This window comes from Tachysurus fulvidraco, chromosome 9 (assembly GCF_022655615.1).
Source record: "Tachysurus fulvidraco isolate hzauxx_2018 chromosome 9, HZAU_PFXX_2.0, whole genome shotgun sequence".
Classification (NCBI taxonomy): Eukaryota; Metazoa; Chordata; class Actinopteri; order Siluriformes; family Bagridae; genus Tachysurus; species Tachysurus fulvidraco.
The window spans coordinates 10221587-10239047 of NC_062526.1; the positions used below are offsets into that span (position 1 = coordinate 10221587).

Consider the following 17461-nt stretch of genomic DNA (forward strand, 5'->3'; position numbering starts at 1 on the left):
GAGAGCTGGGACTTCAGCTTGGGGACGGGTGGTGGGATAGTGTTGTGAATGGCGTTGGTAATGTTTCGTGTGCCCGTCTCGCACTTATCCAGTTTAAGGTCATTTATAGGGTGCATTTTTCTAAATATAGATTGTCTCAAATTTACCCAGATGTCGAGGACAAATGTGACAGATGCTCTAACGCACAATGCCACCTGAGTCACATGTTTTTCTTCTGTCCACAACTATATAATTATTGGTCGGGTTATTTCAGCACGATGTCCACTATTCTGGGAGTACATTTGCAGCCCTGCCCATTGATTGCTATATTTGGACTTCCAGATGAAGCATCTCAGTTAAACTACATCCAAAAAGAAGTTATTAGTTTTACATCATTGTTGGCCAGACGTCGCCTTCTTCTTCAGTGGAAGTCCTCTGTCCCACCATCTCACTCACAATGGCTAAAGGATACAGCATTTTTTATTAAGCTTGAGAAAATAAAATATACGATAAGAGGTAATACCTCCAAGTTTTTTCATAAATGGCAATCGTTTATTTCATATTTCATGGGCCTTCAGGTTTTGCCGGATTAGGTTTTTCTTCTTTTGTAAATTTTAAATGACTTGTATTCGATAGTTAAAAAGGGCCAGGACCTGGGGTAAGCGGGTGGGGGGTGGTTTGTTCTTTTCTTTTTCTTTTTTTTTTTTTTTTTTTACTTTCTTTCCATTATTGTTATTATTGTTGTTGTAATACATTTACTTTACTCCTTTTTTTTTTTTTTTTTTTTCGATGAAAAACTAAAATGGGATTGTATTGTTATTTGACTTTGTTTACAATAAAAAGACTTCGCAAAAAAAAAAAAAAAAAAAAAAAATGGGATCTCATATAACTTGTCAATATTTATTTGATTGATTATGACAACGGAACCATAGATTTGTAAATCTACATTCATTTGATTAATGACACATGGCACATGACTTCACCCAACACCTGATAAACACCGTAAATGATCATGAACACCACTCATCTGTCAAAACTTTCTCTCTCATAACACTACCTCCACCCTGCCAAACCAATGGACAATATGTTTTGTATATTAAGTAGCTTATTTCTTTCTTCACACTTTGGCTTTTTAACCACTTTGTTAAAGGTTGATCTTAGTTCCAGAGCTTTTGTTGCTCATCTCTCTACTTCTTTGTGATTTCCAGTCTGGTTTTCTGATTGATATTGATGATGAGTGGCTTGCATTTTGTGTAATGGCATCTATATTTCTTTCTTTTTCTGAACAGTTTAAGACTTTAGCCAAATCTCCCAGGGACAGCTCTCCTCATGTTGGTTTATCCTTCTAAAGAAAAAATGAAGTGTAAATGTACACACAAGATACATTTTAAATACTGACACTAATTAGATGAAACAGAAAAAAGATCATGTGATGTGCTGGGACTGACGGCTAGTGTTGTTCTGTGCTGTATACAATGCGACCATGACAAGAATAAAAAAATAATCAGAAAATTAAGGACATAATATTCATTTGATTTTAGCTTGTCTCTAAATGTTACACAATTTCTGAATGTCAGTACTAGACATTCATTTTGGTGGAGTGCAGAGACTGAACAAAAAATAAATGTGGTTGTAGAAAAAAAAACAAACCTGCCAGGCATCTGATATTTCAGAGTATTCTAACACTGTAGCTGCAACTTTTCATTCAGATTCTGAGAAGGCCTAAGATATGCTTGAATGAAACCATTTCGATTTAGTTTAATTTTCTTTGTATAGTGCTTTTAACAATGGACATTTTCTTAAAATAGCTTTACAAACATATCAAAAGTGAGAATAAAAATTTTATATTTGTCCTCAATGAACAATCTGATGCAAATGTGGCAATAAAAAATAAGGAGCTTTTAAGCAACTTAAAATGTAGGTGTAATTTTTGAATTAAAGGTGGGGCGCACAATTTGAAAAATGCTTCAGAAAACTGAGTCTGGCCGAGAAACAAAACAAACGTGTAGCCAAGTAGCAGAAAGGGGCATGTCTTCTCAATATGCAGCAGAGAGTGTTCAGTGTGCATGTCTGACATTAGCAGAAAGCAATTGAAACATTGACATGGCGGATACCTGCCATTATCTCTGCCTCGGGTTATAGGTGTTGAACGTCGTCTTCCGCGTAAAACGGAGCTAAACCTTTCATGGTACAAAACCCAGTACTACAAAAACACACTTGTATTACTATAGTATTACTCATGGAGTTCATTTATTGATAAAAATATCTCCTCGGCCAGCTGCCCCAGCAGGTTCCGCCATACTGTAATAGTTGCCTGGATTGCGTATGTATGGGTGGGGCAGAGCTATCAAAACAGGGGTGACACCCATTTGGGTTAGGGGCGTGTTTGTTTAGGTGATTTCAAATGTCAACATTGGCTTTCAAACATTGTGCACCCCACCTTTATTTATAGGTTTAACTCCAATTCCTTCATGCCAAAGCCAACAAAATGTTCAATGATGGAAACCCAAGTGCAAAACCAACTGCCACAGCAGCAGGTCAATCAGCAGACTTATTGTGCATTCCTCCAAATGCCCAAGCAATATACAGTTTGCTTATATAATAACCAACATACACTCAAAATGATTTCTAATAAATCAAGGGTCACCTTTATCTGAAGGATGCCCTCTATCAACAATTTGTTAGCATTATTTTTCCCTTGCAGCCAATTAGGCAAGACATATAATATCAAATGTAATAATATATAATACACAAAATAAAATATCACTATATGCAGATGATATACTTTTTTAGTATCGCTTTTTTTTCAGATGTCCCTCAACCCCTCATTCTTTCAGGAACTCAAATTTATTTGGCATAGTTAAAAATTCAATTGAAATAAATTGAATATTTTTATATTATGATAGATATTATGTGTCTCTTAATAGATAAAATAATGTAGCATATCATTTGCTCTGTTATCTTCATCTTCTTTTATTTTCACACACACCCCCCCACCCCCCACCCCCACACCCCCCCCACACACACACCCCCACACCCCCACACCCACACCCACACACACACACACACACACACACACACACACACACACACACACACACACACACACACACACCCACACACACCCACACACACTTACTGATTATAAAATCAATTGTTTATCATAAAAATGCAGTTCTCTGAATGCTAAAATACATACAGTATTGAGTGCTTAAAAAACAAACAGTATTAGGTTAGAAAACAAATAAAAAATCCTTTTAACCCTAACTAACTGTAAATACTGACATATCAACTTTTGTATTGCACTAAAAATGCAGGTTTGGAAATGCAGTCTATTTAGTAGGATAAGACTCTGGATTTGCTGGACTGTGCCAGTATTCTGCTGTGCTTGGACACTCCTGTGTTGGATACCCTGGTGTATGGTGTTGAATCGCATGTGAAGAATCCATAGTGGTGTATGGTGGAGGAGGTAATAGAGATGGGTCGAATCCTGATGCTGACGCATTTAAGTCTGGAAAGATGTCCGTATAGGAAGGTGGTGGTTCATCTGGATTGGCTGGCTGAGGGTATTCAATTGGGTATACATTTGGAGCTGGACCAAAGGCACCAGCAGGAACAAGGGGAAAGGGAACAAGTGCCGGTTGTAATGTAGAACCCATCTGTAATGATTGGCGTCTGTTCTGACTGGTATTGGATGCTTCATGACTTTGCTGTGGAATGCAATACTGGCCTGTTTGTACAATGACCAGTGGAAATATGATCTCTGGGTCTCTAGCGTAGGGGACATCCAAATACACCTTAAAATATGAAAGAAATGCAGCAAAAATGGATAATATAAGAAAGCACATATTTGAAAATATTAGTACCATTAAGAAAATAGTACAACATCATTACCTTGAGCATGTATTCCACTTTAATAATCTTACAGTTTGTGATGGTTAGATCCAAGTTTAAAGGGATCTTCAGTCTACTGGTGAATGTTTTCTTGGATCCGGATGGAATGGGATCTTCCACAGCTTTGAAAATAGCTTTTATCGAACAGTTTTTTTGAGATTGAGCAATGAACGTCTGCCATTGTTCAAGTTTGAATTTGAGCTTGAGAGCACGAGATGAAGAGTTTTCAATTTGGGTTTCAACCTTGATTCTTTCACCTGGAAAAAAAATTAAGAAATACTAGATAACAAAATAGAATATAGTGGGCGTTAAAAGCTTAAATTATCTCTGGCCTGTTACTGATGACATACATTGTGTAATGTAAAATTACCTGGCATGTAGCCATTTTTGTCAGTAGTTGCTCTTATTGAGACACTTCCAGATGTGAAAACTTTCATCTTTTTATCTACTGACACAGAAAGTGGCCTCTATAAAAGAAAAATTGTATTTAAAGGCAGTACATAGAACACCTTAGTCTGTTTATGATAGCCTGTTATTTGGATTTCACTTAATTCATTCATGTTCAGTAACTGCTTTATTCTAGTCAGGGTTAAGATGAACATGATGAGTATTTACAGGTAATACTGGATGTGAGGTGAGAATACATCTGGGCAATTTAGTCTCCAGGAATAAAACCAGAAGGACTGAACCAAGGATCCTGAAGCCGTGAGCCAAAAAGCTAAACACTGTACTGCACTTCCCTGCTTTGGTTCAACATAATGTAATTTAACATTATAAGCACATACCATTAAATGAGAACTATTTTCAGAAATGTCTGACACAAAGATGAATTCTTTCGTTACAGTTTGAGGGATCTTCCATGATCTACTCAGTTTGGCCTGAAGGACATATGCAATTGCTCCGTGGAATCCTTTAAAAGATGATGGGCTGTTCCTAAAAAAAATAATAATAAAAAAGATTAAAAAAGTAATTACCATCTGCATCTTTTACATTTTCTACAGGAAGTGGCATATGGGACCATACTTTGAGAAACATGGCTTGCTGTTCTGATTGGCTGAATGACTGCATAAATGAGTGTACAGATGTTCCTATTAAAGTGTCAGATCAGTGTATATCCACTGACATTTTCTATTAACATGAGTATGTAGAGTCAAACAACAAACCATATTTTATATTATTGACATACTATCTCCAGAAGAATATACCTGTGAGGAAGCTGAAATGAAAATGGAAAGGTATGGTATCCTGGCATAACCAAATTGTTGTCTGTAAATTCAAACCAAAATAAAATGAAGTTACCGAAGGCATCACATAAACTAAAATAAAATAAAATCGATTTATTAAGGATTTAACACTTAAATACATATCATACAATAAAGCTACTGCATTTGCATCCTTAATATTTACTATTACTATATACAATACCAAGGAATCTGTGCAAAAAACAAACAAATAAAAGAATATGCTCACATTTCTCCCCATTTGATGTTACAAGTATGGCTCCATTTTCTTCTGTAAAGACAAAGACAAAATTGAGCAATTTTTATATCACCTGATTTATTCTAATAAAACAACACACACCACACAATTCCAAAGATAACTGAAGTTCAAAGGCTGCATTTTCTGAGCTGTTTACAGGAAGGGATTCTTTCTTTTAACACTTTCACATCTTGTGCTTATGAAGACATAACAATAATCAGACATTTTATCTTTTTCTCAATCACACTGATACAAGCAAACAGGATCCAACAGCACATACTGTAACTCCTTAAACGCCATAATCTTGTAACCTTTCACTCTAACCTTCCTCTTCAATGCCTTAGCCTTAGAACAATTTCTGTAATATTTATTTACTATATACGCTTTCATATAGTATACCACTTGATGTACATATGCTAGATCTGCACTTTTGCATGACTGCTACATTTTGCACTTCTGGTAGATGCCAAACTGCATGTCGTTGCTGTGTACCTGTACAATGCAATGACACTAAAGTTCTATCTATCTATCTATCTATCTATCTATCTATCTATCTATCTATCTATCTATCTATCTATCTATCTATCTATCTATCTATCTATCTATCTATCTATCTATCTATCTATCTATCTATCTATCTATCTATCTATCTATCTATCTATCTATCTATCTATCTATCTATCTATCTATCTATCTATCTATCTATCTATCTATCGACCATTCGATCGAATAAGTGTGAAACACCTTTAGGCAATGCTCTGATAACAGGTATAAAACCATTTTGTCCATACAGTACATAAGTTTATCATGTTTTTATATCACTGTTTCCTCTCATTGAACCATGTAGAAAAGAAAACTTTATAAAAGCAGAACTCTCTCATGTTAGGGACATGTATTACTAATTATTACACAAAATTGCTTGGCACAGAGAAAATTTTATGGCTAAAAAACTGTTGGTGCAATTTCAACAGGCGGTCTGAAAGACATTAAACATACTAGAAAAACCTTTAATCAAAATAAAATTATAAACTGAATCATGATTTATTAATTAAATACATTTTACGTCAGATGACCCCATGACATTAACATGAATAAATACTACTTTCTAAGTAAAAGGGACATATTTATGGCTAAAAAACAGAAAAAATAAAAATAACATCTCCTGACAGTGTCAGGTCCCTTCTATCCGAATCTATTTTAGACAAGAGTAATTAGAGGAAAATAAAGTGTTTCTTTTACTTTCCTTTTAAACCTGTATTATATCATTGCCAAGCTGTTTTGACTAAAGATATATAATGAAACGAAATGTTTATAATAACTACGAGGCTGTTTTCAACAAATAAGAGCCTGTGTGTTATACAAATAAAACCTAGCATTTACGATTATACACAGACACTGTTAATAGTCCTTACCTATCTTACTCTTGTCCCACATAATGATATGTTTGAGTTTGAAGTATCTTTCATGAGCGCTGTAGGTGTCGTTCGGGATATGGACGCCGTTTGACTCGGTCCACTGCACATCCGCGTCCCCTTTACATTTTATATAAAGTTTGTCAATCCGTACCTCTTTGTTTACTTCCAAAAGAAGTCTCCCATGAATCGTGTCACCACTCCTGAACGTATTGCCTTCATTAATCGGGTCGTACGTTATTGAGAAGGTTTTGATACTTCGAAACATTGTTCTGATCTGTGGCTGCAGTCGGTCAGAGCCGAAAACACATGAGCATGACCAACACTGGACTGGTGACAACACGTAGTTGAACAGGACTTTCCAGGCTGTGGAGTAGGAATTAAGAGTGACATCATTTCCTCTTAACTTTAGAATCAGAATCAGAATCAGAATCAGAATGAGCTTTACTGCCAGGCATGTTTTCACATGCGAGGAATTTGTTTTAGTGACAGAAGCTCCACAGTGTAACAGAATGACATGTATAATATAGACAAAATTATATGTACACATGTAAAGGTGTGAAATGTGCAATTGAAGTATACATAGTATGTGTTTTAAGTAAATAAAGTGTGAGAATAGTGTTGTGTGTTCCATGTGTGTTAATTGTTCATCAGATGGATTGTCTGAGGGAGGAAACTTCCTATGTCTGGTCGTTCTGATGATCAGGGCTTTGTAGCATCGACCAGATGGCAACAGTTCAAAGACTGAGTGTGCTGGATGTGAGGGGTCCAGAGTGATTTACTTTGCCTTTTTGCTCACTCTGGAGAAGTACAGGTCATGAAGAGTGGGGAGAGTTGTGCCAATGGTTCAGCAGTCCACACTACCCTCTGTAGTCTTCTGAGGTCAAATTTGGTAGCTGAGCTGAACCAAACAGTAATTGAGGTGCAGAGGATGGATTCAATGATGGCAGAGTAGAACTGTTTCAGAAGATCCTGTGGCAGGTTGAACTTCCTCAGCTGGCAAACGAAGTACAACCTCTGCTCTGCCTTTTTCACAATGGAGTCTATGTGAATGTCCCGCTTCAGGTCCTGGGAGATTGTGGTTCCCAGGAATCTGAAAGACTCCACTGCTGTGACAATGCTGTCCAGGATGGTAAGTGGGGGGAGAGCAGGGGGGTTTCTCCTGAAGTCCACTATAATCTCCACTGTCTTGAGCATGTTCAGCTCCAGGTTGTTAAGGCTGCACCAGATAGCCAGCCATTCAACCTCCAGTCTGTAGGCAGACTCGTCACTGTCCTGCATGAGGCCGATCAGTGTGGTGTCGTCTGCAAACTTCAGGAGCTTGACAGAGGGGTCATTAGAGGTGCAGTCAATCGTGTACAGGAAGAGCAGTGGGGAGAGGACACAGCCCTGGGGGGCTCCAGTGCAGATGGTGGGGTTGCTGGATTTGACTTTTCCCACTTGCAATAGCTACTGCCTGTCTGTCAGAAAGCTGGTGATCCACTGACAGACAGAGGAAGGCACAGAGAGCTGGGTTAATTTGGGCTGGAGGAGTGATGGGATGATGGTGTTGAAAACAGAGCTGAAGTCTACAAACAGGATCCTCACATAAGTCCCTGGTCTGTCCAGATGCTGCAGAACATAATGCAGTCCCATATTGACTGCATCATTCACAGACCTGTTTGCTCTGTAGGCAAACTGCAGAGGGTCCAGTAAGGGTCCCGTGATGTCCTTCAGATAAGCCAAAACCAGTCTTTCAAATGATTTCTTGAACACAGATGTTAGAGCCACAGGTCTGTAGTCATTAAGTCCGGTAATTTTGGGTTTCTTTGGAACGGGAATGATAGTGGAGCTTTTGAAGCATGAAGGGACGTCACATAGCTCCAGTGATGTGTTGAAGATCCGTGTGAAGATGGGGGCCAGCTGATCAGCACAGGTTTTCAGACAGGCTTGTGAAACGCTGTCTGGGCCTGTTGCCTTTCTTTTGATCCTCCTGAAACCTGACACACATCATCTTCACTGAACTGAATTGTAGGTATGGCTGAGACGGGGGTTACAGAAGGTGAGAATTGGGCATTTTTTCACACCTGCCTAAAACTTTTGCACAGTACTATATATATAAAAGGATGAAGGTAGTAGGAGTGGACTGGAGCAACTGCAATAATAATAATAATAATAATAATAATAATAATAATAATAATAATAATAATAATAAAACAATACAATATGCACACATTGCATATATGATGTGTAAAATTCCAGCAACCCCAACACCCTCCTGCATCCTTAAACCACAGTGTCATCCATATCATAATTTCATGCATCCTCTACCTTTCAGATTATTCATGTTTCTCAGGGGATTTAGTTGGATAAGATTCTGGTTGTGTGGTTGGATTTGGCCAGAATCCTGAGGGAGCTCCTGCTGGAACATAGCCCGGGACAGCAGGCCCTGGACCGAACTGCGAGGCACTCGGTACTGGATTTGGATAACCCATAGGAGCATGCTTAGGATTAAAGTGTGGAGCTGATGGAACAGAATTGAAGTCTGAGGCTGCTGAATTTGGATTTGGATAGAGGTCTGTATAGGAAGGAGGAGGAGCTGGTGGATTTGGACACACAGGTAAAGGGTAGGGACCTGGGTAAAACCCTGGGGCTTGGGCAAAATTAGTGCCTGGGGGTCTGGGCCCAAATCCAGGCTGGGGTGGGGGTTGGTTCCATCCTGGTGCACCTGGGTTTCCATAGGGCTGATAAGCTGGCTGGTTTTGCCCTGGAGAAAAAATATAACCTGCAGGAAGAATGGTCACTGGGAATTTGATCTCAGGATCACTTGCATAAGGCACATCCAAATAGACCTGTGGGGGAAAAAACGTACAAACAAAATATATATATGCACATACACTTACAGATCCCTCCACTCGTTAATATCACAGCTAAAAGATGCTGTATGGGGGAAAAAGAAGATGACATTAATACCTTAAATATGTACTCCACTTTCATAATCCTACAGTGCATAATGCTCAAATTCAGATTGGCTGGAAGCGTCAGGTCTTTGTTGACTGTTTGTTTTGATCCAGATGGGATGGGATCACCAACGATTTTAAAAATGGTACGGTAGGAATGGTTGGAGTGACTCTGTGAAAAGAAGGACTGTATTTGCTCAAGACTGTACTTCAGTTTGAGATCGCGGGAAGAGGAGTTATTGATGTCACTGGTTACTTTCATGACCTCACCTTTAAAAATGTAAGAATACAGAAAAAGGGAGTTAACAACTGCACATAGCAATATACCTGTGAGTTTTCTTGTGAATTTCATTTTCCAATCAAGACATTAGCTTACCTTGCATATAGCCCATTTTGTCAATTGTTGCATTCACTGAAGTGCTTCCAGAGGAGAAAAGTTTCATCTTTTTGTTGACAGATCCACTCTGTGGGCTCTGAGAGTCAAAAACAACAGTACTGAAATGTAAATAACTTCCTATAGTTTACTTGTAAAACTAGAATATTTTTACAGCATTTCACATAATTAATAGTATATAAGCCTGTACTAAATTTAAAGAATAGATAGATAGTTATATACACTGCTCAAAAAAATAAAGGGAACACTTAAGCAACACATCCTAGATCTGAATGAATGAAATAGTCTTATTAAATACTTTGTTCTTTACATAGTTGAATGTGCTGACAACAAAATCACACAAAAAATATCAATAAAAATCAAATTTATTAGCCCATGGAGGTCTGGATTTGGAGTCACACTCAAAATTGAAGTGGAAAAACACATTAAAGGCTGATCCAACTTTGATGTAATGTCCTTAAAACAAGTCAGAATGAGACTCAGTTGTGTGTGGCCTACACATGCCTGTATGACCTCGCTACAATGCCTGGGCATGCTCCTGATGAGGTGGTGGATGGTCTCCTGAGGGATCTCCCCCAGACCTGGACTAAAGCATCCGCCAACTCCTGGACAGTCTGTGGTGCAACGTGGCATTGGTGGATGGAGCGAGACATGATGTCCCAGATGTGCTCAATTGGATTCAGGTCTGGGGAACAGGCAGGCCAGTCCATAGCATCAATGCCTTCGTCTTGCAGGAACTGCTGACACACTCCAGCCACATGAGGTCTAGTATTGCCTTGCATTAGAAGGAACCCAGGGACAACCGCACAGGCATATGGTCTCACAAGGGGTCTGAGAATCTCAACTCAGTACCTAATGGCAGTCAGGCTACCTCTGGCAAGCACATGGAGGGCTGTGCGGCGCTCCAAGGAAATGCCACCCCACAACATTACTGACCCACTGCCAAACCGGTCATGCTGGAGGATGTTGCAGGCAGCAGAACGTTCTCCAAGGCATCTCCAGACTCTGTTACATGTGCTCAGGGTGAACCTGATTTCATCTGTGAAGAGCACAGGGCGGCAGTGTCGAATTTGCCAATCTTGGTGTTCTCTGGCAAATGCCAAACGTCCTGCTGTAAGCACAACCCACACCTGTGGATGTTGGGCCCTCATACCACCGTTTGAGAAGAAACATGACCGTTTAACAAGAAACATGCACATTTGTGGCCTGCTGGAGGTAATTTTGCAGGACTCTGGCTGTGCTCCTCCTGTTCCTCCTTGCACAAATGCGGAGGTAGCGGTCCTCCTGCTTGGTTGTTGCCTTCCTACGGCCTTCTCCACGTCTCCTGATGTACTGGCCCGTCTCTGGTAGCGCCTCCATGCTCTGGACACTACGCTGACAGACACAGCAAACCTTCTTGCCACAGCTCACATTGATGTGCCATCCTGGATGAGCTGCACTACCTGAGCCACTTGTGTGGGTTGTAAACTGTCTCATGCTACCACTAGAGCAAAAGCACCACCAGCATTCAAGAGTGACCAAAACTTCAGCCAGAAAGCATTTCCCTGTTGTGGTCCCTTTATTTTTTTTGAGCAGTATAGTTTATACTTTTTATTTATATAGTTTATACTTTTTATTCATCTACCTCCTTTTGGTTTTATTTTTATCCTTAATTCCATTCCTTTTTTAATGCTTGAAAACCAGACAGACGTAAAATGCATTTCACTGCATGTCGTACTCAGTATTCATTCATTCATTCATTTTCTACCGCTTTATCCGAACTACCTCGGGTCACGGGGAGCCTGTGCCTATATCAGGCGTCATCGGGCATCAAGGCAGGATACACCCTGGACGGAGTGCCAACCCATCGCAGGGCACACACACTGTCATTCACTCACGCATTCACACACTACGGACAATTTTCCAGAGATGCCAATTAACCTACCATGCATGTCTTTGGCCTGGGGGAGGAAACCGGAGTACCCGGAGGAAACCCCGGAGGCACGGGGAGAACATGCAAACTCCGCACACACAAGGCGGAGGCGGGAATCGAACCCCGACCCTGGAGGTGTGAGGCGAACGTGCTACCCACTAAGCCACCGTGCCCCCCTCGTACTCAGTATGTATGTGACAAATAAAATTTGATTTGATTTCACTATTGTGGTGTTTAAAACTCCTAAAAATTAAGTGACCCACAGGATCCCCTCACAAGAATTTATAGAGGAAATGTGCATATAGGCTTGGTTTCAGCTGCACGTACCATTAAATTGACACCACTAGACCTTGGCACAAAGAGAATTTCTTTTTTTTCAGTGCGGCCCATTTTCCATGAACGGTCCACTGTGACTTCGAGAATGTACTTTACTGAGCCATGACAGCCGTCAAAAGATGCTGGAAAATTTCTACGGTGGAGAAAACGGCATATGTTATTTTAATGTAATCTTAATTAACTTAAAATTCTAAAAATATTTACAGCTGAACTCGATTCATATTTGGGGTTTTGTCTACAGTTGCACATTTTATCCAGAGGTTCAAGTTCTGCAAACAAAATGTTCATGCTGCAATATTTACATGTAGCTGATCCTTTTATCACGATGTGTGCACTATGTAAATCCAAGCCACTCTTTTTCACTATAACCTCCTTTGAGTGATTAGACTTTTTGTGTTGCTGTATGCCATGTTGGACTGTTGCATGCTGAAGGAATGTGTGCTTTAGGATTTCCTCTACTTACTGATTGGTCTGACAAATATTTTGTGTCATTACAAAATGTGTAGGGATTTTTTTTTTTGCAAAGGTGTTGGTGTTGGTGGTAGGCATACGTTGAACTGAGTATTGGTCTTAACTAATATAACTCTCCACTTGACCGACTCCATTTTATATAATTTAAAGAGATGAGTATTAAATATGGAATATACTGTCAAGTTTAAACTGCTTATTTTTTACATTCATAGCATTTAGCAACCACACTTCTAAAGAGCAACTTACAGGAGTGCTTTGGAGTCATCAAAAGCAGAAATGTAATCAAAAATACATCCTCAACCTTAATCCTAATGTTAGGAATTAGGAGCATTTTTTTTCTATTATTGCAATTAATTATATAAAATGGTAAACATGCATACTACACAAATTATTGCAAAGCTTTTAGCACTGTGTCTGTTAAGAGTACTTTCTAAATATCTGTTGACCAACCTGGAAATTGCAATCATGATTTCACTGAAACAAAAATTTTTAAATTTCAGAATTGTTGAACTAGAGGTTTTACATACTACTTCAGTGTAGTATTTCTCACAATGACGTATTTGTCTAAAGGGTTTCAGTCCCAAAACATAAAGCATTTTTAAACCCCATCAAAAGCTGTTAAAAGCTAATTCAAAATCACTATACAGTACTTACCCATGGGGCAGTTGAAAGCTAAATGGATAAACATGGTTTCCGGGCTTAACCACATTGCTGTCTGAAAGTCAAAAACAGAAAGAAAAAAGAGAAAGAAAAACATTTACATATGATGGAAGACAAAATAAAGCAGCTAATGTGACAACTGAATAGGAAAAGCAGAGAGCAAAAGCATAACAGACAGATATGCTGAAAGTTGCCAATAATTCCAGAGGTTTTACTTTAATTTGGTAATGTAAGGAACAATACAGAAAACACTTACAGATCTCTCCACTTGTTAATATCACACCGGGATCTTCAGTTCCTGAAAAAAAAAACATACAAAAACATGTACATTTTAATGTTTAATTCTACACATTTGTTGTTACACATTGTGTTGTTACACATTTAGAAGTATAAGGCAACGAAATGCAGTAATGTGAAGACTAAAACATATTAAAAGCTTTTCGAGATGGAAAAACATTAACTATGTGGAATCAGAACACACCTCACTACATTTACTTTACATTTGACCTCATTTGGTTAATGCTTTTATCCACAGTGACTTTCAGTTAAAACAAAATGAAATAGAGCAGTTGAGCAGGTCAGGTGCACAACTTGTTTACCTGCCTAAGTTCTCCCACACCACCAGTAGCTGCATGCATCAGATTCAAAACACTGATGCATATAAAGCATACAATGGCAAAAATGGACCAGCTCCCTATTACTGCAAAATACTTATCATTCCCCTCACTGTACCTTGCTTCCTTTTGTCTACTAATATTGCTTGAATGTTAGATAGTTGTTGAAAAGGAACAACAAGTAGAAGGTTATAAGGTTATGGAATTAAAAAAATGTGCAAGACAAATAAGCAAGTCCACTATATCTATATCTATCTATCTATCTATCTATCTATCTATCTATCTATCTATCTATCTATCTATCTATCTATCTATATCTATATATCTATATATATATATATATATATATATATATATATATATGTGTGTGTGTGTGTGTGTGTGTGTGTGTGTGTGTGAAATATTAGGCAGAATGTACAGTAGGGTGTATATAGATACACATAAATGTTAACAGCATTTATAGATTAATCTCTAAAATACTTAACCAGTAACAGCTTTAAACAGTTTATTAGCATTAGTTTTATATATAAAGCTGCCATGCCCAGCTCTTCAATACATTTCTGACATAATTTATTTATGACAATACAACATTAGTGGTTCATTCTCAAAAAAATAAAACATTTATCTTGCAATGGTCTAACTTCAGGACCTCGCCCCCTTTTTGCAGGTTTTTCGCCTACATGACCTACCCAAGAAAAAGTGGTACAGTTCCCACATACTAGGCCTTACTAGCACAAAGTTACAAAGGCTAGAATGGAAGGTTTTCATTTCTGCCTGGGTTGTTTACCTGATAAACTGATTAATCTTATTTTTCTGGAATATGTTAGGGACCAAATAACAACTGAGGGTCATAGCCACATGTCTTGGCTTTCACCAAAAAAATTTCCAGGTCAAAAGACCCAAAAATGGCTTCAATAAAAATATTTTTCTACAGACATGGTCGTCTGGTCCAGCGTTTTTGTGTACTTGTTTACTGTATAACTTTGAATTAATAGACTGCATGCTCAGTTTAAAAGGCTTAAAACAAGCAGAGACTCTCTGTCTACAAGTCTGCTGTGAAAACAGGCCTGTAACTTGACACCCTGAGCTGTGAGAGTGACAAAAGGTCAAGTATTACGCAAGAATTCTTCTGCGCAGCTTTTTCACGCAGACACTGCCAGAGAACACACGGCATGTTGCATATCGTTGGAATCGTCTGCTTATTGGCTAAAGAGCTGTATAGGTCCCGGCCCATTTCATTGCTATTGGAAGGAGTAATTGTCAGTCAAAGGCGGGTTCCCAAAAATGATGTCATGACATCATTGGCTTCCCAGCCGTCTATCTCTGCAATACAAGTACCGATTGGCTCAAGTGAGGGCTTGTTTGGTTCGTTAGGCCCTGGGCTATAATATGACGTAAATTTAGAATTTTTGAATACCCCATTGAAAAGTTAGAGCGGCAAAACAAGATGATGGCGCACTACTGTTTCCAGTTTTCGGAACACAAACGGAATATTTGCGGCGCGACCAAAGCGTTTTGGATTAAAAGGCTTACAGATTCCAGTTCCTTGGATTATCTGTGGATTATTTGTTTTGGAATATATTACCCCAGTGAAGAAAGGGACGCGTCTAAAGGTAAGGGAAAACCCGGTCTAGCGCCACCTAGGTCAGTTTTGTCCAAATTTTTTTTCCAATAGTATGAAGATGATATATATATATATATATATATATACACACACACACACACACATTATACATTATATATGTGTGAAATATTAGGCAGAATGTACAGTAGGGTGTATGTAGATACACATAAATGTTAACAGCATTTATAGATTAATCTCTAAAATACTTAACCAGTAACAGCTTTAAACAGTTTATTAGTATTAGTTTTATATATAAAGCTGCCATGCCCAGCTCTTCAATACATTTCTGACATAATTTATTTATGACAATTCAACATTAGCGGTTCATTCTCAAAAAAATAAAACATTTATGTTGCAATGGTCTAATCAGTTTCAGCATCATGTGTTCGTATCACCACAGTGATAACTGATTTTTTATTTATTTCTTTTTCAGCAACAGAATGTAAAAATAAAATAATGAGTTATCTTTATAGTCAGAAAACTATCTAGATGTAAAGTTTATATACTGTAGGTAAGCAAGGGGATAATTTTACTGAATAATTCCTATTAACCAATTACAAAAACATAAAAATGAACTTAATACATTTTTATTTTGGTATGAAAACATAATTTGATTTAATCTTGTAATGTCTAAAAGAAAACAAGTCAAATTATTTTCAGAGTCAGAATTTGAATAAAACATGTAACAGATATAAAGTTTATGATTGTAAGTCAGAATTTTGAGATTATGAATCAGTAACTTTGAAATACAAACATTCTGACATACAGCTGCTGTAGAAATGAAAGAAAAATGTGTTGCATTTCTTTTCTTTTACAACCTGGTAGAAATGGACTTCAGCAGAATTATCATTTATCACAAAATTCACCTGAAATAAAACCTAACTAGCGGGAACAGGAGGCTCACAGACCGCCTACTCACACTGTTCAGGAAGATTAAAGAGCAAATAAACACACACACACACACACACACAGAAATATATTGTTTTTGGGTTAAATATATTCACGGTTTCCTAAAATAGCTGTGCCGGCACATTTTACATGTAAATTGAAAACCAAATTTTACAGTTTTTTCTTTAATCAAAACCGGTTCTTCGTCTTCACTTGTTTATCAGAAATTAGCCACAGTAACATCCGCCAAACCACCCCAGAGTTCATACAGCGGTTTAACCTGTTATTATCTTCAGTATGTGTAACAGCAGTGACTTACCTTTCTTTGAAGGGTCCTTAATAAAATACTGTTTGAGTTTAAAGTATCTTTCATTAGCGCTGTAAGTACGGTGTCGGTCATTCCGCCGCTCGCTCCAGCTCACTTTTGCTTCACCTTTACACTTTATGTAAAGGCTTCCAATCGTAACTTCTTTAGTCACTTCGAAACTGACTCGACCATTAATAACATCGCCGTTTGTGAATGTGTTACTGTTATTAACCGGATCGTAAACGATAGAGAGTTGTTTTATCGGTGACATTGTAGTATGGCACGCTAACGTAGCCCCAGATCTCCGCCTATAGTGCTAATGAACTGTTAACAACAAAGCCTTACAAACTTCCTTAAGGCTTTCTGTGGAAGGCAATAAGGGCCAAAGAGTCTCTATGGAAACACAAGTCAATATTCAGTACTCAGGGCCGTAACCATGACTTTTTATTTTTTAAATAATTTTTAATTGGAAAAACAGAAATGGCACTGTACAAACTCCTTCAAACATGTAAACTATTTAACAACAAAAACAAAACATATATATATATATAT

General features: G+C 38.1%; 2 protein-coding genes across 2 annotated transcripts; both read right to left on the reverse strand.

The window, feature by feature from the left end:
- Positions 1–3124: 3124 nt before the first annotated feature.
- LOC113637601 (arrestin domain-containing protein 3-like) lies at positions 3125–7130 on the reverse strand. The gene is made up of 7 exons (XM_047818303.1): positions 6765–7130; positions 5344–5385; positions 5079–5139; positions 4659–4806; positions 4244–4340; positions 3874–4130; positions 3125–3776 (listed from the first exon to the last, which is right to left on the reverse strand). The coding sequence occupies exons 1-7, from the start codon at positions 7030–7032 to the stop codon at positions 3312–3314; spliced, it is 1338 nt and encodes a 445-aa protein (XP_047674259.1). The 5' UTR covers positions 7033–7130; the 3' UTR covers positions 3125–3311.
- A 1935-nt stretch (positions 7131–9065) lies between these two features.
- On the reverse strand, positions 9066–17241 carry LOC113637606 (arrestin domain-containing protein 3-like). The gene is made up of 7 exons (XM_047818301.1): positions 16922–17241; positions 13733–13774; positions 13471–13531; positions 12337–12478; positions 10080–10176; positions 9717–9973; positions 9066–9595 (listed from the first exon to the last, which is right to left on the reverse strand). The coding sequence occupies exons 1-7, from the start codon at positions 17178–17180 to the stop codon at positions 9083–9085; spliced, it is 1371 nt and encodes a 456-aa protein (XP_047674257.1). The 5' UTR covers positions 17181–17241; the 3' UTR covers positions 9066–9082.
- Between the last annotated feature and the right edge of the window lie 220 nt (positions 17242–17461).

Excerpts from the sequence above, each read along its gene's own strand:
- LOC113637601 (XM_047818303.1), bottom strand. The coding sequence starts at position 7,032 with ATGTTTCGAAGTATCAAAACCTTCTCAATAACGTACGACCCGATTAAT. Across the intron at positions 4,807-5,078 it reads TCATTTCAGCTTCCTCACAG|GAACAGCCCATCATCTTTTA; the intron begins GTATATTCTTCT and ends TATTTTTTTTAG. Across the intron at positions 4,131-4,243 it reads CAAAAATGGCTACATGCCAG|GTGAAAGAATCAAGGTTGAA; the intron begins GTAATTTTACAT and ends TTTTTTTTCCAG.
- LOC113637606 (XM_047818301.1), bottom strand. The coding sequence starts at position 17,180 with ATGTCACCGATAAAACAACTCTCTATCGTTTACGATCCGGTTAATAAC. Across the intron at positions 13,775-16,921 it reads TAAGGACCCTTCAAAGAAAG|GAACTGAAGATCCCGGTGTG; the intron begins GTAAGTCACTGC and ends TTTTTTTTTCAG. Across the intron at positions 10,177-12,336 it reads CTAGTGGTGTCAATTTAATG|AGCCCACAGAGTGGATCTGT; the intron begins GTACGTGCAGCT and ends TTTGACTCTCAG.